We start from the raw sequence: 23,149 nt of genomic DNA on the forward strand, positions 1-23,149 counted from the left end.
CCTCCTGTCCATGGTACACGGATTCTTGTGGTGAGGCTGTTGCCCAGAAACAACTTGCCTTCGCCTCCTGGAAAGCAAATCCAATGGAAGGAAAGCTCATTTCCTTTCACAAAGCCCAAAACAAGTGTGTGTCCACACTCAGGAGAGCCAGGAAACAATATCTCTCCATTCTCAAGACCGAACTTTCAAATCTGTCTCCCTCTTCCAAATCCTGGTGGCGTCTGGTCAAATCTGTTTCTGGTGTTTGTTCCCCCTCCATCCCCTCCCTTACCTCAAACGGCTACACAGCCGACTCCGCAAGTGAAAAAGCTGAATGCCCCAACTCTGTGTTTGCCTCTAAATCTTGTGCCCCAAACCCATCCCTCTCTGTACCCACCGTACCCAGCTGCTCCTGAACTCTGTGTCCTTTCCTCCTGACAAAGTGGAAAAGTTTGTCAACCCTCGACTCTGATTCTGCAACTGGACCTGACAGCATCAGCCCACGGGTCCTAAAATCCTGTTCTGCCGCTCTTCCACTCCCTCTCTGTTCTCTTCAACCTCTCTTTTGTTCAAGGTCATCTGCCATCAGCTTGGAAATCAGCCAACATCACCGCTTTACACAAAAAAAGATCCGTGCAACTACAGACCAATCAGCCTTCTCCCAATTATCAGCAAAGTCATGGAATCCATCATTGCTTCGGATATGAAATCTTTCCTCTTCTCCAATGGCTTGATCTCTGATCATCAAGTTGGTTTCAGACCAGGTCACTCTACTCTGGACATGCTGCTTCTGCTGTCTCAACAATGGATGGAGATCCTCAATGCCAAACAGGAAATTAACTGTGCAAAAGTCCAGAGGACTCTCCTCCTACGTTATCCATGGAAATCTCCACGCATGGCTGGCGGACTTCCTCTCCCGTCGTAGTCAACGTGTGGCCCTGAATGGGTTTCTCTCATCTCCCCTACCTGTTCAGGCTGGAGTTCCCCAACGTAGTGTTCTGGGCCCTGTGCTTTTTTATATATCAATGATCTCTCTGACTCTTGAAAATCCTCTCTGTCTCTTTGCTGATGACTCCACTATCTGCCGCTCCATTCCTCATCCCTCAGATCGGCAGTCTGCAGCCTCTTCACTCTCTGCAGACCTGGACAAAATCACAGACTGGTCAAACAAGTGGAACATGTCTTTCAATCCTGACAAATCTCACACTCTTACTATGTCTCTCCGAAAAGACCGACTGGACAACCCTCCCATCCACTTTCTGAATAATCCTCTCCAAGAAGTTCTGTCACTCAAGCTTTTGGGTCTCACTATTTGCCATGATCTTTCCTGGGAAAACCATGTTTCAAATCTGGCCTCCAAAGCCAGTCACCGACTGGGTATCCTCCGTCTTGCGAAGTCCTTCCTTGGCACACCTGAGCTCCTCACCACATACAAGGCTTTCACACAAGGCCACATACAAGGTTTCACATCCACAGCTCAATGGAGTACTGCTCTCCCTTCTGGGCTGGTGCTCCTGCCTCACACCTAGCTCATCTTCATGCTGTTGAAACCAAATCTTTCAGAATCATTGGAATCTCCCGCGATGAAGCTAACTCCGAGGGCCTTTCACTTACTCACCGCAGGCCGGTTGGTGGTCTTTCTGTCTTCTACCAACTCCTCTCCGGCTTTGCTCCCAGAGCTCTCTCTGGGCTCTGTCCCCCAAATATTCCTACAGGTCACACAAGATCTACCTGCAACCCTCTTATGGTTAAACTGCCAAAATCTAAGCTCTCTGCTCACCTTCACTCTTTTCTCCCACCTCTGGAACAAACTCCCTCACTCTCTTCAATCCCACTCCTCCCTCCAGGTCTTTAAAACAGCTGTTCACCACCATCTCTTATCTTCCCCCATCCAAAACCTTGATCTTTTCTACCCCCGCTAATTTCACCCCAGATACACTTTTTTGAAATACCAACTGCTTTCCTGGAAGTCCTTGCAGTGTCCTTGTGTTTTATACTTATCCCACCATCCACCCCCCCCCCTTCCCACACCCTCTCCCTCCCACAGATTTCCCGATGTCCCTACACTGAAATGTTGTGTTTGTGTGCTTCCCCTTCTCTCCCGATCTTGTCTACTGCTCCCCTTATTATATACTTTGTGTGTCTGATTTTTTTTTTTTGTGATAAATGTTAGCTCTTTCACGATCCTCAATTCTGTATCCAAAAAAAAAGCAAGAAAAAAAAGCCACTCCTCCAGAAAGGCTGAACAGATCGAACAGAAACTTCACACGTGTTCCCCAAGCCTTGCATATACCATGTTGCCCTTGAATAATTCATGTCACATGGTTTCGACGGATTGAACGAAAATTAAAAATTTTTTTAAATATCTTGAACCACTTAATTGATCTATCTGAAACTTCAAAGTAATACAGTAGTCTTAAAGCGGAACACACGTTTAAAATTTCAATATAATTGGTCTTACGGCCTGGCAACCAGAAGTTGTTATTGTTTGAAGAAGAAGAAACTAATATATTGTTGCGGTTTTGAGATTGTAAATATGACATCATTAAAGGCTAAAGGTTTGCCCCCGATAGTTAGTCCACAAGCAACACGTAGGCCCACTTAGAGTATTAGTTATGTCATAGTATGTGTAAGAGTAGGCCATTTCCCTAGTAACATCTGCGTTGTGTAAAGAAATGAGCTTAGGTCCCTTTCATCTTTGCGCCACCCCCCAATTACATCAGTGGGCATAATCGATCCCGCGCCCCATTTGGCATCCCTCAAGTTTGTTACGCTTTGGCTGCCAGCAGCGTTCGCTGCCCTTTGTTGGCTCAAAACTAGCCAGGTGACACGAGGTAGGCCTTTAAAGAGGGAGGAGCGCGAGGTCGGTGTGTGGCAGAGTCGAGGAGCACGTCAGAGGCGGTGACGGTAAGGGCTCCCAGCCAACCAGGGCTCGGAGGGCATGGCGTGATAGGGCGTGGTGAAGAACATCTGGTAAGTTCCAGAGAGTTCGCTGGGCAGGGCTATATAAGCCTTCGCAACAGCCCTTAAACAGGACTCGCGAGAGGAGAACTGGCTGGAAAAGGACTTGTTGGAGAGCACTGATGAGGGTTGGTTGTTGGAGAACTCACGAAGTCGCGCGTGCACACGACAGTATCGAGGAATTGCGGAGCGCATTGTGACCGTATTTTGAACCATTACATACGCAGCCACGCGAGTGATTAACCGCCAAAGCCAGCCCTACCCGTTCACCCTGTAATAATCCCGTGCGCGCCAACGGCACGTGGAGAGCTCCTGGCCGCTGTATTCATCTCCTTCGCGGTGCGAGCTGGGGACCGGAGGGAGAGCTGCCCGGACGCCATCCCTGGACCATAAACCTGTTCGTCTGCAACCCCGTGTGAGTGTGTCTGAGTGTGAACGGGCCCGTTTGTCCAGGGGATAAGTATAAGACTGTTTAAGGCTGCACTGTGTCTTCTTCTGCTGAACCATTGTACATTGTGTAAATAAATTCTGTTCTTCCTTTCTTCCAAATTCGACCGTTTCTGTGATTTCCATCATTGGGTAAGTGTGGCACGATTAAGAACCGCTTGGATCGGGTTTAGTCATTGATAACGGCTCGGGTATCCACCAACACCCGTGATTCGGGCGGGGCTCGTTGCTTCGTTTCTGGGCGGCGCGAATACTTAGGTATTAGTGATTAGTCCTACGACCCTACTTCGCGCTGTCCAGGAAGGACGTCATAGGCTCCGGGTCCCGTCGGTCAGTCAAAGACAAGGGGACTAATCCCCCCTTGGTAAGGGGAACAGGCCGGCGTGGAGATCCGCAACAATATTATCTTCTCTGGCCATGTGAGTTTTCAATATATCTATTAATGATGTACTGCTTGAAGTCAGTGGCATCCTATCTATTAATTACGTATGTATTATTTAAATTGGAATGTACCTTTCAACACTTTGGACTGCTGAAACCCATTGGACCTTTGAAGAACCTTTAAGACCCCAACATACCCTGAAGACCCTTAAATACCATAAAGAACCAGAGGACCCCGATGACCCAAAAGAGCCATAGGACCCTGATGACCGAAAAGACTCCGAGGACGTTAAAAATCCCGAGGACAGCCTCATCCCAAAAAAATTTTTTAAATACAATACTGAATTCAGTTTTATAAAGACGACGTAATGTGTCACACGTGGCTGATGAAAGTAGGGTTGCACAAAATAATGAAAGAATGTACAAAAACACCCAACAAACACGTCCTGGCGAGGGTCTGCAATCTCCGATTGCTCTTGTTGTTAATGTACCTGATCGTGGGGTTGGATTCTTCTTGTGTGGTGGTCTCATTTGGTGACTTCAGTATCGTTAGACAAGCTGGCTCAATCCGGCTCAGAGCGCTTGCTCGGCCAGATGAGGAAGGTCGCAAGCGCCTATCAGCACATTACTCTGTTAAATACTTGGTCCAAACTGGAATTGTAATGTGACAAACAGGTCTAGGAACTTGCTCGAGGCTGTGAATTTATCTGGCGGTTGCGGTCATTTTGACACGACCCGCGAAACTCAAAACCGGATTCCCAGCTGTTATAATATATATGTATAGTCCTATACAATCAGAGCCACAGTGGTTTAACAAAATAAACAGCAAAAGAGGATTCAAAATCATGCTCTTAAAATGTCAACAGAAACAAATGCAGGTGAATTAAAACCATACAAAGCTTGGACACAAAATACACAGAACATATTTGAGCAAAGGGTGGCTGGCTCAGAGCTCACCGCCACAATGATGCACCATGCACCTCAGTATGTCAAACTCTGATTGCAAGCCTTCGCTCAAAGATCACAAAAAATCCCTGCAAACACAAGGAAGACCAATGCTTGAGGAAACCACAAGAAACACCAGCATGAAGCGTAGATCGAATGTTTATACCGTTAGTGTGGGTGAACTGTGCAAAAGTACAGATTTAAAATGTACAAAAGAAATAGCAGCAGCAGCTAAACAATCCACAAATAATTAACATGGAGTCAAAAATAATGGTGCTATACTAATGAAAAATATCAATTATACAATGGTCCAATATATCACTGAGCAGACAATACTTGCGTGCAATACTGCTTGCAATTCTCATGGAACCCTGCTTTAAATGGAACCACATATCCATGCTATCTACTGCTGCTACCACGAAACCAAAAATGATGGCCATCCGCAGGCAAACATCCAATGTGGGATATCCACATTTACAACGGATCACGCGCACCACATACAACGCACAACGGCCATCCTCTACTGGATTCATCACCTTGCAGTAAAAGAAACATGCCAGCGATGCAGGTAACACAGGCGCAAATCTTCCTGGTTTAGCAAGACACCAATAAAATAAAACCCACCATTATACCCACCAAAGAAAACCCAGCCTTTCCCCACTGGGGTCTTCCTGACCACGACCGGCTTCACATTAGCACCATCACATACTTCTTTATAGAACACAAGTTGTTGAACCATCTGTGTTGAAAACGACGGTGCGTATGATGATACAAATTTTTAAGTACAATTTGTGGTTGGAAATAATTCTGTTTGGTACTCAAACTACAAAATTATACTAAACACACAAGAGAATGTACAAAATAATAATACAATTAAAAAAAAAAACCCATCCCATCAGTGTCATTTAATAGGCAGTTGAAACGACCCATGCAATACGAGAAATCATCAATTAATGGGACATTAAGCAATACAAAAGAAAGTCCGTCGGGAAATCCTGGATGTACAATTTGGAACAGGAAAAACATGGCAGCAATTAACAAAATAAAAGGTGAACAATATGAAGCAAGCTAATCTAGCAGTGATCGGTTTTGGACAATATCTTGTCGAGGTTACAACAACTTAACTCTTTATCCTACCCAGTCCAACCTCATTGACTAGAACCTAAAGTTCATTCTCCATCCCTCACATTACTCGTTCTCAAATATGAATCCATTATGTACTCCATCGTCATGAAACGCATTCCGGTTATACAACCCCGACCCTCATTGAACAAATTTTCTCCAACAGCATTCCAAAAATTCCCCAAATTAATCGCACTTTTATCTTCCCATGTCTGTGTCAAACGTTTTCAAGAAAAAAATTTATTAAACATTTTTTTTTTTCATCATCAATCTCCCAGATTGTCCAAAATAAACCTTTCCCTCCTCACTTCTTTCACACTGTGAACATTTAGCCTTTGGTACAATAAAAAATTCCCATTCTCCATCTGTTGTTCTCCTCGGTTAAGAAGCAAGCCCCAGCAGGAAACCACCAATGAAACCTCCTGTGATGACGATATTCTTCTTCACAAAGAGTTGCACCTGTTGGGCAAAAGAATCAATGGGTGAGAAGGGGAGAGGCTTTACCAGCAGTGCAATTGTATTTTTTGAAATTGATTATTTTGGTAATTTTTTTTATACAGAATTAGAAATTTTTTAGTTGAAATGGTAAGGAAAAGGCTACAAAAGCAAAATAGCACGTTATCATATGAAAATACCACTGCACCTGCATAGTCATTTGTTAACAGTTTATGCTTTGATGTCATCCAACCAATCAGAATGGTAACAAACAAGTACGACACCAATAAAAAGCTTTCACTGACTATTGTCTGTTGTCTGTTTCCTCCTGCCCTCTCACCTCTAAGCATAGCACCTACCCTTTCAGGTATCATACATTCTACCAACAATTACTCTCGCAAAGTTAAATGATGACTTGCATCCAGCCTCCTCTTCTCTTGCCTGTAGCAGTCTTCCTGAGTCTCTTGAGCTCTTCCATCCAGGAATTGAAGTCTGCTGTGCACAATCACCTCATGATCTTTTCCACTTATACCTCTGAGCTTTACTAAACATTCTGACAGCCTGTCCCCCTTTCATACATTTTTCCCTTGTCATTTCCAATACTGTATAACCACATGTGTAGTTGAAGTAGGTCACATATCAGGAATACCTGCAAAAAGCATGTACAAATCAAAATTCACTGGTTTATTTTTATTTTTTTTGGATACATAATCGCGGCTTGTGAAAGAGCTAACATTTATCACACAAACAAATCAAACAGACAAACAAACAAAGTATATAAAAAGGGGAGCGGTAGACAAGATGGGGAGAGAAGGGGAAGCACATAAACACAACATTTGAGAACAGGGACATCGGGAGATGTGTGGGAGGGAGAGGGCTTGGGGGAGAATGTGTGGGAAAAGGGGGGGGGGGGGGGGGAGAAGTATAAAACACAAGGACAGCAAGGGCTTCCAGGAAAGAAGTTGGTATTTCAAAAAAGTGGATTTGGGGTGAAATTAGCGGGGGTAGAAAAGATCAAGGTTTTGGATGGGGGAAGACAAGAGATGGTGGTGAACAGCTGTTTTGAAGACCTAGAGGGAGGAGTGGGATTGAAGAGAGTGAGGGAGTTTGTTCCAGAGGCGGGAGAAAAGAGGAATGAAGGAGTGAAGGTGAGCAGAGAGTCTTGATTTTGGCAGTTTAACCATTAGAGGGTTGCAGGCAGATCTTGTGCGACCTGTAGGAATATTTGGGGGACAGAGCCCAGAGAGAGCTGGAGGAGCAAGGCCGGAGAGGAGTCGGTAGAAGACAGAAAGACCAGCAACCTGCCTGCGGTGAGTAAGTGAAAACTGGAAAAGACCACTGGTTGGTGGAAACACCTTTTGGTGGAAAGACCTTTTGCAGCAATGACTGCTATGAGTCATTTGGTTTCCACAGCGGGATGGTGAGATCTTCACCCATTCGTCAAGTGAAAATTGCTCTAGTTCTGCCAAGTTTGATGGGAATCATCGTTGGACTGCAATCTTCAGGACTCGCCATAAATGCTAAATTGGGTTTAAGTCAGGACTTTGATTGGGCCACTCAAGAACATTTATTTTCTTCATATACAGCCATTGTGCCTTTAGCTTTACGTTTCGGATCATTGGCCTACTGATATGTGAATTCATTCTACCCAGTTTCAGATTCATGGCTGATTCAAGCAGGGTTTCATCTAGGATTCTCCTGTAATTTGCACCATCCATTGTTCCTTCTATCCTGACAAGCTTGCCAGTCCCTGCTGATGAAAAGCAGCCCCATAACATGATGCTGCCACCACCATGCTCGACAGTAGGTATGTTGTTGACTTGATGATGTGCAGTGTTAGGCTTGCGCCAGATGTAAAACCTTGAATTCAGACCAAAAAGATCAAATTTTGTCTCGTCTGACAACAAAATGTTTCTCCACACACTTGCAGTAACATCACGATGCTTTTTCCCAACCTCCATCGAAGCATTTAGATGTGTTTTTTTTCTTTCAGTAATGGCTTATTTCTTGCCAACTATCCATGAAGGCCAACTTTGTGAAGGGAACAGGACATTGTTGATTTATAAACACTGACTGCCATCTTAGACATAGAGCCTTGCAAATCTTTCCATGTCATCCTGAACCAGTTGCCTGCTTGTCCAGCTGCTGGGTTTTGGATGGCTGACCTGATCTGCGTATAATATGGGTGTTATGATAGGTCTTCCACTTCTTAATGATTGATTTTATCGTACTCAAAGGGATAATGAGCGACTCTGAAATCTTCTTATAACCCTCTCCTGAACGGTGCTTTTCCATCACTTTATGTCGGACTTATTTGGAAAGCTCGTTGGTCTTCATGTTTGTGCCTTGTTGGTTGACAAATGAGTTGCACCTTAAATTCCTTACATAAGTGGGGGAGCTTAATTTCAGTTAAACCACTGATTACATACAGGTGAAACCTATCACGAATTTTGTAACCTTTCAAATAAATAATTTCCTCCTGAAGTGATTTAGGGTTAATTAGGCAAAAGGCTTAAATAATTATGCAACTGAGAATCATTTGATTTTCTCTGATAATCCAACTTATTCACATTTCATCTGCATTTCTTTGCGTTATCACTTTGGAGTAGTTTGTGAAGACTCTATATATTAAGTTTGATTTGAATGCATCATGAAATAAGCTCAGGTGGGTGGAGGGGGGAGAGGGGGGGTGGAGGAGTGGGGTTCCAAGTTGCAAAATGTAATTCTCGTCAAGTCATGAATAAACACCGCTGTAAAGGCCTAGCCGAGCACTGGACATGAAGCTATGTATTTTGAATAACTGGGATCGAGAAACACCCCCCCCCCCCACCCCCAAAGCCTGACCTCGCCCATGGCACTGTTGACCTCTGAAGCAGCAAAATCAGCTCTTTTTGCCAGCTCTTGCCGAGCTTTGTTCATGTCACGTTCGACACGCTTCCAATCCACACGTACATACCCGGTGTGGTTTGCTATCTGAGGCACACACAATACAATCCCAATCACATAAAGATTATCGTATTGAGGACAATAATGAGATTAGTGCAAACTGCTAAATAATCTGGAACTTACATGTTCTTGCATTGAACTGTAAAATAAATGTATGAAACCAAGACCATTTAAGGTCAAAGATAAACTTAAGACTATTAACCATCTATGTACCACATTTTGTAACTGCAGCATTCACAGTTTTCACACTATGAATGACATAAAATTCATTGTAATAATAATCTGGAGAATAGGCCCTTCCAACGATTCAAATTGGAAAGACCGAACAAAGGCGAGCAATATATATATATATTTATATATATATATATATATGTATATATATATATATATATATATATATGTATATATATATATATATATATATATATATATATATATATATATATATATATATATATATATATATATATATAGTCAACGCTCATGGAAGAGTATAGATGTAATTCAAGAACTCCAGAACATAACATACCAGGTTGTAAACAAAAGAAGAGGAACTGCAGGAAGAGAAGGGGAAATGCTGACAGCAGGGCCAAGGGACAGAGTAAACGGTGATGGACAACAAGAAATGCAGGTAAGGATGAGGGGTAGGGGAGAATACAGTGTGTAGATAAGAAAGATAAAGAAGCAATTTACTATTATTATTAGAGGTTTACTACTATAGCCTGGTGTTGGCTTAGCGGTTAGGGTGCCGGCTTGGGATCTTAGAATCCTGAGTTTGAATCCGGGTCGATTGCTGAATTAACGCCAGGGGGGTTGACTCAGCCTGTCATCCTTCCGAGGTCGGCAAATTGAGTACCAGCTTGCTGGGATGAATGATCCCGGTGTGTACCCCAATTTAGAATAGGTACACCGTATCCCTGCGCATCGTAAGAGGCGACTAAGGGTTGGCGTCAGGAAGGGCATCCGGCCATAAAAACATTGACTCAAACAGGGAACCATGATTGTCATGGGGCCCGCAAGGCTAACCCCCGCTCTAGCAGAGGAAATGGCCTTAAAACGATCATTCATTAGAGGTTTACTACTATCATGCTGGAATATTTGTTAAATGCAGGCGTAACTGAAACAATGTATCATAATTCCCATGAATAGGCCCAAAACCGATAAACAACACGAACAACCAAACAGGCAATACAAGTCACAGCACACTTTCAAATATAAACAAATCGCAATAATACGATATCATCCAAGCAAGAGTTACCTGCAGCAACAGAAATCCTCCCCCGACAGCTGAAGCTGCAAGCTTGCCCACCTTTTGGCATACAAAGCCTGCACACCTGCACACAGATATTCGCTCTAAAATACCAAAGAATGGATGCATCATCACTTGAAAACAATTAAGCAAAAAACATCCAGTACAAAGTGTTTTCGGAATGCAGACGAATGACTTCAAACTGACAATCATTAAGATTTAAAGGGGACCTTCTCTATGCCTAGACATTGCCCGAATATTAGTTAGTTGTTCTTGAAGTACATCTGCTGAAATTAGAAGCAATAAAGATAAGTATGCAATGCGACATGATAACATGAAGCTTGTGGCCATTTTACAACAAATCAGGGACCCCAAAGATAATATATAGCTTCCTCCACGTCTTACAATCAGGTGAAATTAGCTGAAGTTGCATTTCCTGCTTAATGGTATATTTATTTTTTACATAAACTTCGGACAAAAATCCCTCATGGCATAAATTTTGATAATAATAATAATAATTCATTTATTTTGTATAGCGCTTTTCATGAAGCCCAAAGGCGCTTTGACAGAGTGCAAAACATAATGCATAACAAAACATGAAAACAACAATTGCAAAAAGACAAGAATCAATAGGGAAATATTTAAAGCAAAAGGAGGGAGAAGGAGAAGAGATAGTCAGGGGTTAAATGCTGTGGGTTGAATGTTGAATGCAGTGCTGAACAGGTGGGTCTTGAGTGATGTTTTGAATGTGGTGAGTGAGGAGGAGTCTCTGATGGTGTGAGGTAGTGAGTTCCAGAGGGTGGGAGCAGCGATGGAGAAGGCCCTGTCCCCCCAGGATCTGAATTTGGTCCGGATGGGGGGGGTCAGGAGGTTGGTACCAGCAGAGCGGAGGTTGCGGGTGGGAGTGTGTCTGGAGAGGTCAGCCAGGTAGGATGGGGCCAGGTTATGGAGGGCTTTGTAGGTCAAGAGGAGGATTTTGTACTGGATTCTCTGGGAGATGGGGAGCCAGTGAAGCTTGTAAAGGACGGGGGTGATGTGGTCACGGGTCCGGGAATGGGTGAGTAGACGGGCAGCGGAGTTCTGAATGTATTGGAGTTTATTGGTGATTGTTGAGGGTGAACCATAGAGGAGGCTATTGCAGTAGTCCAGACGGGAGGTGATGAAGGCGTGGATGAGGGTTTCTGCAGCCGTGGAGGAGAGGGATGAGCGGAGACGGGCGATGTTTTTCAGGTGAAAGAAGGCTGTCTTTGTGATCTGTTTAGTGTATTTGTCGAAGGAGAGGGTTTGGTCAAAGATGACGCCAAGATTCCGGATGAGAGGGGAGGTGGATACTGGGATACCGTCGATGTTGAGGGCAAAGTTATGGGTGGATTTTGTGAGCGTTTTTGGGCCAATGATGATTATTTCAGATTTATCACAGTTAAGTTTGAGGAAGTAGATTTGAAGCCAGGATTTTATTTCAGTGATGCAGTTTGTCAGGATAGAGTGGGTGTCGGTGGAGACGGACTTGGTGGAGATGAAAAGCTGGATGTCATCGGCGAAGCAGTGGAATTGGAGACCATGACGGCGGATTAAGTGACCGAGGGGGGACAGGTAAAGGATGAAGAGGAGGGGGCCAAGAACTGAACCTTGGGGGACACCTTGGGGGAGGGGAGCAGTGGGGGATTTGCAGTTATTGATGGAGATGAACTGGCGTCTGTCAGAGAGGTATGATTTAATCCAAGAGAGGGCAGTGCCGGTAACGTTAAAGGTGGATTCAAGTCGGGTGAGGAGGATGGTGTGATCGATGGTGTCAAAGGCAGCGCTGAGGTCGAGGAGGACGAGAATGTTGAGGTTGCCAGCGTCAGAGGAGAGGAGAAGGTCGTTGGTGATTTTGAGGAGAGCAGTTTCAGTACTGTGGTTGGAGCGGAATCCGGATTGGAATGTTTCATACAGGTTATTGGCAGAGAGGTGATGTTTGAGTTGCGCGGCAACAGCGCGTTCCAAAACTTTTGACAGAAAGGGTAGGTTGGAGATGGGTCTGAAGTTATTTAGGATGTCAGGGTTTAGACCAGGTTTTTTTAGAATGGGGGTAACAGCAGCAATTTTGAGGGATGGTGGGACGATGCCTGTAGACAGGGAGGAGTTTATTGTTGCAATGATAAGTGGAGAGAGAGCAGGGAGGGAGGCCTTGACAAAGCTGGAGGGGATGGGGTCAAGAGTGCAGGTGGCAGTTTTCAATCCTATGAGGAGTTCAGAGAGGTCAGTAGGGGAGACCGGGGAGAATTGAGACAGGGGAAGGCAGGATAAGGGGGGGCAGGTGGTTGGAGGGGGAGCGGGTGCGGCGGTGGTCAAGCTGTTGTAGATGTTGTCAATTTTGTGTTGGAAGAAAGAAAGGAAGGAGATGCAGTTGTCTACTGTGAATGACTGGGTGGTGGCGTCCAGGGGGCGGAGGAGTTTGTTTATTGTCGAGAAGAGTGCTTTTGGGTTTCCGGAGCCAGAGTGGATAATTTGAGAGTAGTAGGCGGAGCGGGCGTGGGAGAGGGCATCTTTGTAGTGTTGTAGGTGGTCCTTGTAGGCTTGGGAGTGAACTGTGAGACCTGTTTTATTGCGGAGTCTTTCAAGTTGGCGAGCACGAGTTTTCATCAGGCGGAGTTCAGGGGTAAACCAGGAAGCAGAATGGGTGAAAGAAACTATTTTGGTTTTTACAGGCGCAAGCTGGTCAAGGCAGGAGGAGAGAGTGTGGTTGTAGTAGTCAGTGAGGTCGGAAGGGGTGTGGAGGTCAATGAAGGGAGAAGTGGACATTTTTTCAGAGAGGGTGGGTGAGAATGAGGTAGGTGAAAGAGCGTTTAGCTTACGGAAGTTGATAGTGCGATAATGTCTTGGTGTTGGGGTGGGGATGTTGATGGTCATAGTGATGGCTAAGTGGTCAGAGAGGGTGAGGTCGGAGCCAGAGAGATAGTGCAAAATTAATCCAGTGGAGCAGACAAGGTCCAAAATGTGACCACGGATATGCGTAGGAAAGTTGACATGTTGAGTGAGGTTAAAGCAGGTGAGTAAATCAGTGAAGTCAGTGGTTATTGTGGAGTCAGTGGAGTCCATGTGGATATTGAAATCACCAAGGAGGAGGATTGAGGGGGAGAGGGAACATAGCTGGGTCAGAAAGTAGGAGAAGTCAGACAGGAATAATGGGTGTGGTTTGGGAGGGTGGTAGACGACAGCCATAACTGACTGCGTGCGACCAGAGAGTTTAAAAGCCAGGTGTTCAAAGGATGAGGATGAGGCGATGGGGATGAGGCTGGTCCTGATGTCTTGACGGTGGATAACGGCAATTCCACCACCTCGGCCCTCCGAGCGTGGTTTATTGACGTAGGAATATCCATTGGGTGTGGTGAGGTTGAGCGTGTAGTAGTCCAGTGGTTATTGCCAGGTTTCGGTGAGACAGAGAAAGTCCAGTTTGTTATCCAGGATGTAGTCGTTGAGGATGAGGCATTTGTTGTTGAGGGACCGGGTGTTGAACAGGGTGAGCTTGATGTTGTTTTGAACAGCAGGGATGAATTCAGGTGATTTAGCCAGGGTTCGCAGGCAGGAGGTGCGATTTTGTGCGTTGCCGTGACTAGGTGCGCTGGGACGATGAGTGGGAGTGCGCCGAGCCGACCAGAGGACGGGGATGGAGTGACCTGATTGTACATATACAAACTTACGACCGGAGCCACGGTGAATGTACCTGGGTCGTCGGAGGAGTCCATTTGATTTGATGGCAGAGATGCATGATGGGGTGGAGCGGGTATTGAGCAGAAGGAGCCTTGCGGCGGAGTACTGGATGATTGATGATTGGATTGATGATTAAAGAATGTTCCTACATCAACCCAATCAAATCATTAACCGTAACCCATTCATTCTTTCATTCTACCTTTATATGTCATTTATATTAATATATTGTTGCGGATATGAGGACTGTATTTTTTTTATTGTGTGCTTTATTATTATTATTGTCTATTCTGCGCCTCCTGCCTCCAGAGTTGTGTAAAGGTAAAAAGGGCGTCCCGGTAGTTAATTCCATGAAACACCACATTGAAGGACACGATAAAACCCTTGTTCAGTAGCTTATATCTTTATTATGTGTTTTAGAGTAAGGCCTCGTCTTCCAGTAACATGACACTCCATTGCACCAAGTAAAAGAGATAGATTCCCTTCATTCCCATTCCCAAAACCCTCCATTTCCCCTTTCGTAATGGCCAAGCCTCAATTTGGCAATTACATCCCCTCCAATTGCCGCCATTGACCACGAGGCAGGGTTGGGGAAGAAAGGCGGGTCCCCACCTCGTCATAGAGGGGAGGAGTGAGTCAGCCCCACTCAACCAACCACGAATAAGGGGTTGGACTTGGAGAGGGTGTGGAGAGAAACATCAAGGAGGTTCGCGAAGGTTGAGGGGCGGGGCCTATATAACCCGCCGCGGGACGTTCCCCAAGAAGAGATGAGAAGAGGGATGAGCTTTTACGAGATGAGCAATGACAAGAGCTGAGTGTGTGGTTTTTGGGCAGAGCTGGGTTGGTCGTCAGTGGTGGTCAGTGGTTGCGTAGAGTGGAGGGGTTGCGTTGAGTTGTCGGTGGTGAGGAAGAGTTGGACTAAGGAAGAGTCCTGGAGTTAGTGAGAGAGGGAGAGAGAACCCGTCACGCCAGACCCCCCACCAGCAGCGTTGGCTTGGCTCCACCAAGCAGCTCCGACCCGTTACCCCACGCACACGACAGGATCGGTGGCATCGGCGGCCGTCGAGGTCCAGCCCGACGTCCCGTGCGGGATCAAACTCCAGCCAGCTCCGTGCCTTCCTCCAGCCACCCACCTCCAGTCATTCCTGCCTGCAAGTTCCCCATTCGTGTACGTGAGTTTGTTCTGTTTGTGCTGTCCTGGGTAGTCAATTAAGTCTGTATAAGCTAGTATTTTCCCTGTGTGTCTAAAAGCTTCTGTATATTATTTTCTTATCTTTCCTTCTCCTTGGTTATTTTGAGCCTGTAAATAGCAAATAAATTTAGTAGTATTTTCAACCTTTGTTTCGTCTTTTTATTCCTTTTCTTCACATCCATCGTCTTTGTCTTTTCCCTGATTGAATAGCTGTGGCGCGATACGGCCAACGTCTGGGTGAATCGGGTTTAGTCGGGGAAAAACTGTTCGGCCGCGGCGCCTCCGCTCGGCAAACAACATCCTTAACCGCGGACCGTAACAATATAAATAAATATATAAATATATTATATGAATATAAATGGTATATGAATATATGCTTGTGTGTTTATGTATGTATGTATCTCTATATTTGTATATGCACGTGCACCGAACTGTAACGTGAACGGTAACTGCAAGCTGCGCTTCACTTCCGTTGAACTTGGGGACGGTGAGTGAGCTTTAGCGTGGCTCTTCCTTTTGTATGCATTTTCTACACATATCACACATCTTACACACATATCACTATACATACTTGTCTGATATACATGCCTGTTGTTTCTGTAGACTAAGAAGAAGACCTTTGTTGGTTGAAAGCTTGTCGAAAATGAAAGATCGACGTCCTGAAACTACGTCCGCGTCTGATTTAATCTCCCGATTATATATATATATAAGCAAAGATTTGCAGTTGGGAGTAAATCCAAATGACTTCATGGTAAGATCTCCAACCTTTAATTGAACAAACAATGACAACGTTTCGATTAACAACATGTGGCAAAGCCACACGCCTCCCTTAATCTTCCTCAAGAGTGATAAAATCATCTCAACATCCCCTTATATGCAAAGTGGGGGATGTTGAGATGATGACATGACACACTTTGCATATAAGGGGATGTTGATGTTGAGATGACACACTTTGCATATAAGGGGATGTTGGGATGATTTTATCACTCTTAAGGAAGATTAACGGAGGCGTGTGGCTTTGCCACATGTTGTTATTCGAAGCGTTGTCATTGTTTGTTCAATTAAAGGTTGAAGATCTTACCATGGAGTCATATAGATACAGTGAAACCTTGACTTACGAGTGCACCAACTTACGAGTTTTCCGAGATACGAGCCGAGATCTGAGTTACGAGCTTACGCCACCCGCCACCAGGTGGCCCAACGAGCGTTCCGGTCACGTAGTTATCTTGCCGTGCAAGCATCTCTGCCGTATATCGCTGCTGCTTTGTTTTCGCATTTTTGTTATTTTGGAAAATTTCTTAGTTTTAACCATGGGTCCTAAGAAATTGAGTGCCAAGGGAATTGCTGAGAAGAAGAAGAGGATGATGTGCTTGGATATAAAACACGCAATCGTCGAAAAACATGAGCGAGGTGTGCGTGTTGTCGACTGGCGAGGCAGTACGATCGTATTACTTCTACGATATGTACGATTTTGAAGCAGAAGGAGTCGATAAAGGCTATAACGCCAGCCAAGGGCGTTAAGATTATTTCAAAGCTCCGGACCTCTATCCATGAAGAGATGGAGAAGTTGTTGTTTGTGTGGTTGACGGAGAAGCAGCTCGCAGGAGATACCGTGACCGAGAGCATCATCTGTGAGAAGGCACGAGACATTTACGGGGATTTGGTGCAGCAGGCGGCGGGAACATCAACGGACGAGGCATCGGAAGAGTCATTCAAAGCCAGTCAGGGATGGTTTGATAATTTTAAGAAGAGGACCGGCATTCACTCCGTCGTCAGGCATGGTGAGGCAGCAAGCTCGGATGTGAAGGCAGCTGAAGATTTTATTATAACTTTTGCCGAACTGATACAAGCCGAAGGATACATCCCCCAGCAAATCTTCAACTGTGACGAGACAGGGCTCTTCTGGAAAAAGATGCCGAGGAGGACGTATATAACGGCAGAGGAGAAGAGCATGCCAGGCCACAACTTGTTCAGAGTGCCGGCGATAGCTCGCCTTCTCTTTGTGGAAGACACGGTGAGATTTTTTTTTTTTTTTTTCTTTTGTATACAAGATCGAGGCTCGTGAAAGAGCTAACATTAATCACACAAAAAGACAAACCGACACACAAAACACAAAAAACAAGGGGAGCGGCAGACAAGATGGGGAGAGGGGGGGAAGGACACAAACACAACATTTGAGAGCAGGGACATCGGGAGGACTTGGGGGGAGGTGGGAGAGGAATAAAACATATGAACACTGCAAGGACTCTGGGGTGAATTACCGGGGGTAGAAAATATCAAGGTTTTCGATGGGTCATTGATGAGGTAATTTCGATGAGGTCATTGATGAGGTCATTTCGATGAGGTCATTGATGAAGACCAGAAATAGCACAGGGCCCAGAACACTACACAGATCCTTAACATCCAACAACTAATGGGACTCAAACGGGGTGCCCAGTTTAGCGGTACACACATTGATGAATCACCCTGCCTGTGAAACACCGACATGACAGGTTATAGCTGGGTCGGGATTCAAACCCAGGCTGGACAGTTTAGAGTCAAGTGTGCGTACCTCCAGTCCAGGCCATCCTGCCAACTTGTATGCTGCATACAGGTGAAATATAAAGCGCGAGATATTTTTATATATACTGTATATTTCAAAAAAAATTGGTGTGGTTTTTGGGGGGCTGGAACGGATTAATAGCATTTCAATTCATTTTAATGGGGAAATTTAATTTGAGAAACGAGCAAATTGAGTTACGAGCTCGGTCACAGAACGAATTAAACTCGTAAGTCAAGGTTTCACTGTATATATATATATATATATATATATATATATATATATATATATATATATATATATATATATATATGTATATATATACTGTATGTATATATATATATATATATATATATATATATATATATATATATATATATATATATATATATATATATATATATATATATATATATATATATATATATATATACTGTATGTATATATATATATATATATATATATATATATATATATATATATATATATACATACACACAGTCATCCCTCGCTATATCGCGGTTCACTTTTCGCGGCTTCGGTACATCGCGGGTTTTTCTCGCTAGTATATGTAAAATTATATCGTGGATTTTTCGCTATATCGCGGGATTTTGCGGTATAAATGTATTTTTATATACTATTATTTTAAATATTTTTGTGGTAAAATAAGCATTTTCTAGCCTAAAAAATAAAAAAACGTAAAAGAATAAGAAAAATACAGTAATTAAAACATATTACAAGAAATAAAATACTGTACATAGTGTACAGTAGAAGAGTAAAGAGACAAAGAGTCGTGCTATGGAAAACGCAGATGCGGCAGCCTTCCACTTGCGCCAGTTACCCACGTAATGGGTAACTGTAATGCTCTTTCTGGCTGTGCAGTACATTCATCATCGTCATCACCTTCATCGTCATCAGTACTGCACAGCTAATTCATCATCATCTTCATCACGCAAGTTGTAGTATTGAAGAGCCGGGGCTCTTGCTTGATACGGACGAAATGACGGGCAAGACACAAACTAGTCCGAGAAGATATTTATTCTCAAAACCAACTCGGGAACACTGTAAAGCCTGTTTATCGGGCTGCATTATAAAGCACAACCAGAAACCGAAAGCCACGCCTCTCAAGCGTGGCGTGCTTCGGTGGTCACGTGATCAACAGGTGTAGCTGATTATACCCGCACGCGCGCCACACGCTTTGGCGGTCACGTGACCAGCCACTCTGGCGACGGGATCCCCGCCGGTGACGTCACCGGGTGGAGCAAGGAGATTCTAATGCTGGTCTTGCTTGGGGAACCCATGGGTCGCTACAGTATCTTCAATCGTGAGTACCCATTAGAATTTTATATGTTGTTAAAATTACGTATGTTTAAGAGTGTAAAAAGTGTTTAAGAGTATAGGAAGTGTTTATAAGAGTATGGGAAAGGTTAATAAGAGTATGGGAAAGGTTAATAAGAGTGTGGGAAAGGTTAATAAGAGTGTGGGGAGGTCATAAAGCTTTAAAATATATATAAATAATAAAATAAAAATATGGTCGCTACTTCGCGGATTTTCGTCTATCGCGGGGGGTTCTGGAACGTAACCCCCGCGATAAACGAGGGATCACTGTATATATATATATATATATATATATATATATATACATATACATACTGTGAATATATATATATATATATATATATATATATATATATATATATATATATATACTGTATATATATATATATATATATATATATATATATACTGTATATATATATATATATATATACATACTGTATATATATATATATATATTGTAACGATTTTGAGAAGTGTAACGGGTTTTGGGAAGTGTAACGGGTTTTGAGGAGTGTAACAATTTTGGAGGAAGGGTAACGGATGTGAAGAGTATGGTTTTGGTATGGTAACATCCTGGTAATGTAAATAATGGTCGCAGCCGTCCTCCTAATTAATTTCATAGAACATACACGCAGGTCACGATATATCTTTTAAATAGTGTATTTCCTTATTCCATGTAGGCTAAGTATGTGTTTTCCACTAGATTGACTTTGCATTGTATCAAACAAAATAAGCGTAGGCCCTTCCAATTTCCCCAAAACCTCCCTTCCATTTGCCTTCCGCATTTTGGTCGGTTTTTCTCTTCAACCACCATTGGCCACGAGGTAAGGTTGGAGAAGAAAGGCGTGTCTCCACCTCGTCAGAAGAGGGCAGGAGTGAACCGGCCCTAACAGCCAATCAACACCGCGGTGAGTGACCCGGTAGGCGTGCCCTCGGAGCCGGCGGCTTAATTCCGCCGGAGGTGATAAAAGCGACTGCAGGGGACTGCTTTACGAGTGCAGATGAGAGATGACTGGAGAGGAGCAACGAGGCTGCACCAAGGAGAGGGCTTGAGAGATACGCTGGGGGATGACCTGGAAGAGGAGCGCAATCCACCGCAAGCCCTACCTACCTGCCTGCATGCAATATCCCCTGTCGTTGGAGAGACGCGCTGAACGGAGGGAGACGGCTCCACCCCAGGAAGAGGAGCAGGTGTGCCGAGCCAGCGCGTGACGGCCGCGGATACGCGACGGAGGTTTTCCCGCCAAAACCGCGAGGGGTGCTGCGGCCTCCGACCTTGCCTTCCTCTCAAGCAATCAACCTCGAGCCATTACCTGCCTGCAATATCCATCGTGTGAGTGTGAACGTCCTGTCCTACTCGTTTGTCTTGGGGATTAAGTAAATGAAATAGAATAAGTTAACAATGCACTGTGTGACTGCTCTTTTCCATCTATTGCTGTAAATAATATTGGTCGCTCTAAAATATTGCTTGTGTGTGTATAATAAATCTGTTCTTCCTCCAAACTCTGTCTTTCTTCTCTCTTCTTCTCTTTCGGTCGCTTTAGAGGTTTCCCAATTGAATATCTGTAGCGCGATTAGTCAACGTTCGGTTGGAATCGGGTTCTAATCGGGGAGTAACTGTTCGGACGCGGTTAAATACACCACCGCTCGGTCAATATAACATCTAAAAACCGTGTCCGTAACAATTGGTGTCGAGGAGTCGGATTCGGACCCGGGACTAAATTTGTTAGGCCCAAATTTAAAAAAAAAAAAAAATCTTGGTCAAAATTACGAGCTGCCAAAATTGTGTTGTTTTATAAAACCCGAATTTTGAGATCGCGCCATGGACAATCAAGGCGATCGGATGTCGGTGGGGGAGATAGACGGGTTAGGGGTAACCCAGGAACCAGGGGAAATGTATGTGGAAGAAAGGGAGGAGGAGAGCAATGAGGAGGCGGTTGAGGGAGTAGCAGGCGTGCAAAATGGCGTCCTCGCGCACGTGGGTGTAGCGGCACCAAATTTTGCCACGCCCGCGACAGTAGCAGCGCCGCCGTTGGATTCGGACCTTTTGTTGCTACAAATCGGTGCCCTTATGGACAAAATGAGGGACGAAGCAAGGGCTGATAGTGCGAAAATGGAAAGCAGAATGATGGGGGTAATGAGGGACGAAGCGAGGGGTACCGGTAAGGAGTTAGACAAGAAATTTGAGGGGTTAGACAATAATTTTAAGGAGTTAGACAAGAAATTTGAGGGATTAGACAATGGGATAGAAGGGGTGAAAAATGGGTTAATGGGGGTAGAAAACAGAATGGCCGCTCAAGAGAATCAGTTAGAGGGGGTGAAAAATGGGTTAATGGGGTTAGAAAATAGGATGGAGGACAAATTGCGGGAAATGGGGGAACAATCCGCCCGGGAAATCGAACAGATGGGGAACCAGATGGAGGAAATACGAAGAGGGATGAGTGAGGAGGTCTCGGGGCTACGCGAGGAGGTAAAGCGAGGCGAAAAGCGTATCGAGAAAGAGGTGAGAAATAATACGGCAAAGTTACAAGGGGGAATAGAAGATCTGACGGAGGAGGTGGAGCAGCTGACAGAGGGACAAACTAAGTTAGTGGAGCAGGTTCAAAAGAACACGGCGGTACTAGGAGGGTTAAAGGCGACACAAAAAGAAATTAAAAACGAATTAATAGCGACGCAGAGGCAATGTCAGATGGTACGGGAGGAACTGACAATGAGGGTGGAAGAGGTGACAGAAGCAATGGAGACGAAGGACCGGGAGGTAAGGACGCACGTAGAAACGGTCACGGTAGCCTTAGAGGACGAACTTGAGGAGACGCACCGGGAAATAAAAGAGGTTAAACAAAAATTAGAGGAAGTGGGAGAAGAGGTGAGTGAAATTAAGAAGGGACGGACAGAAACTAAGAGAGAAATCCGGGAGGAGGTGATGGAATGTGTACAAGGTCTGTGTTCAAATCATGATGCGGTGCTCATTAACCAAATAAAAAGTTTGCAGGTGGCAGAGAAGGTGCGACGAGGTACGGAGGTGAGTGGCAATGTACATGATGTGAGGGGAGATTCAGTCGGCTTGGGGATTGGTTTGGATCCGGGTGTTCGTGAAAGGCCGTTGGTGAGGTGTGTGACAGGACAGGTGTGCGAAAAAAGGGGTGTGCGAGAATGTCCGACCATGGGGTGTGTGAGGAAAAAGTGCACGCCGAGGAGTGAGTGTGCCGTCAAGAGTGAATTGGTCAAAGCGCGTGTGCGAGGGAGCACAGGGAAGCGCGGTGTGGTGAGTGTTACGGAGGAAGTAACGAAAAAGTGTGCGCGGGAGGACGCGCGAGAAAGGTGTGTAACGGACGGGTGCATGGGGAAAGCGCATGCTGTCAAGAGTAAGGGAGAATGCATGCCTGTGGTGAGTGTTACGGAGGAAGTAACGAAGAAGTGTGCGCGGGAGGATGCGCGAGAAAGGTGTGTAACGGACGGGTGCATGGGGAAAGCGCATGCTGTCAAGAGTAAGGGTGAGTGCGCGACTGAGAGTGGAGGTGAGAGTAGTGAGAGTGAAACGGAGCGTGAGCTGGTTGTGATAGGTGAGCGAGGATGTACACCTGGGATGGAAGGATGCACACCTGGAATGGTAGAGCGTGAGTGGGAATGCACGCTGGAATTGGTAGTGAGACACGTGGTTGGGTGTGCGGGTGAGAGCACACCTGTGATTGTCACAAAGGAGGTGACCGAGGAGGGGGCGCGAAGCGGTGTATTGGTGAGGTGTGCGAGCAACGAATGTGTGCCAAAGTGTTCGGTGGTCAGGTGTGTGACCAAGTCGGTGAGCGGAGTGAGTGTACCGAGGTGTGAAAGAAAAGGTACGAGGAGAATGGGAACGGCTGCATGTATGAGCAAGAAAGAGGTAGCGTATGCATGTAAGCCTGCAGGTGAAGCGTCGACGGTA

At 44.9% G+C, this 23,149-nt stretch overlaps 1 protein-coding gene across 3 annotated transcripts in view; it reads right to left on the reverse strand.

Annotated features, from left to right (window-relative positions):
- Nucleotides 1–4,854: 4,854 nt before the first annotated feature.
- Nucleotides 4,855–23,149, reverse strand: part of FUNDC1 (FUN14 domain containing 1) — a 46,672-nt gene continuing 28,377 nt past the window's right edge. For all 3 annotated transcript variants that reach the window (XM_068113676.2, XM_068113675.2, XM_068113674.2), the window contains exons 3-5: nucleotides 10,475–10,550; nucleotides 9,115–9,243; nucleotides 4,855–6,294 (exon numbers count right to left, since the gene is read on the reverse strand). In XM_068113676.2, the coding sequence (XP_067969777.2) occupies nucleotides 6,217–6,294; nucleotides 9,115–9,243; nucleotides 10,475–10,550 (283 nt within the window). In that variant the 3' untranslated portion in view covers nucleotides 4,855–6,216. The remainder of the gene's footprint in view (nucleotides 6,295–9,114; nucleotides 9,244–10,474; nucleotides 10,551–23,149) is intronic.

The sequence above is a fragment of the Myxine glutinosa genome, chromosome 4, assembly GCF_964187855.1.
Source record: "Myxine glutinosa chromosome 4, kmMyxGlut1.1, whole genome shotgun sequence".
Taxonomy (NCBI): domain Eukaryota; kingdom Metazoa; phylum Chordata; class Myxini; order Myxiniformes; family Myxinidae; genus Myxine; species Myxine glutinosa.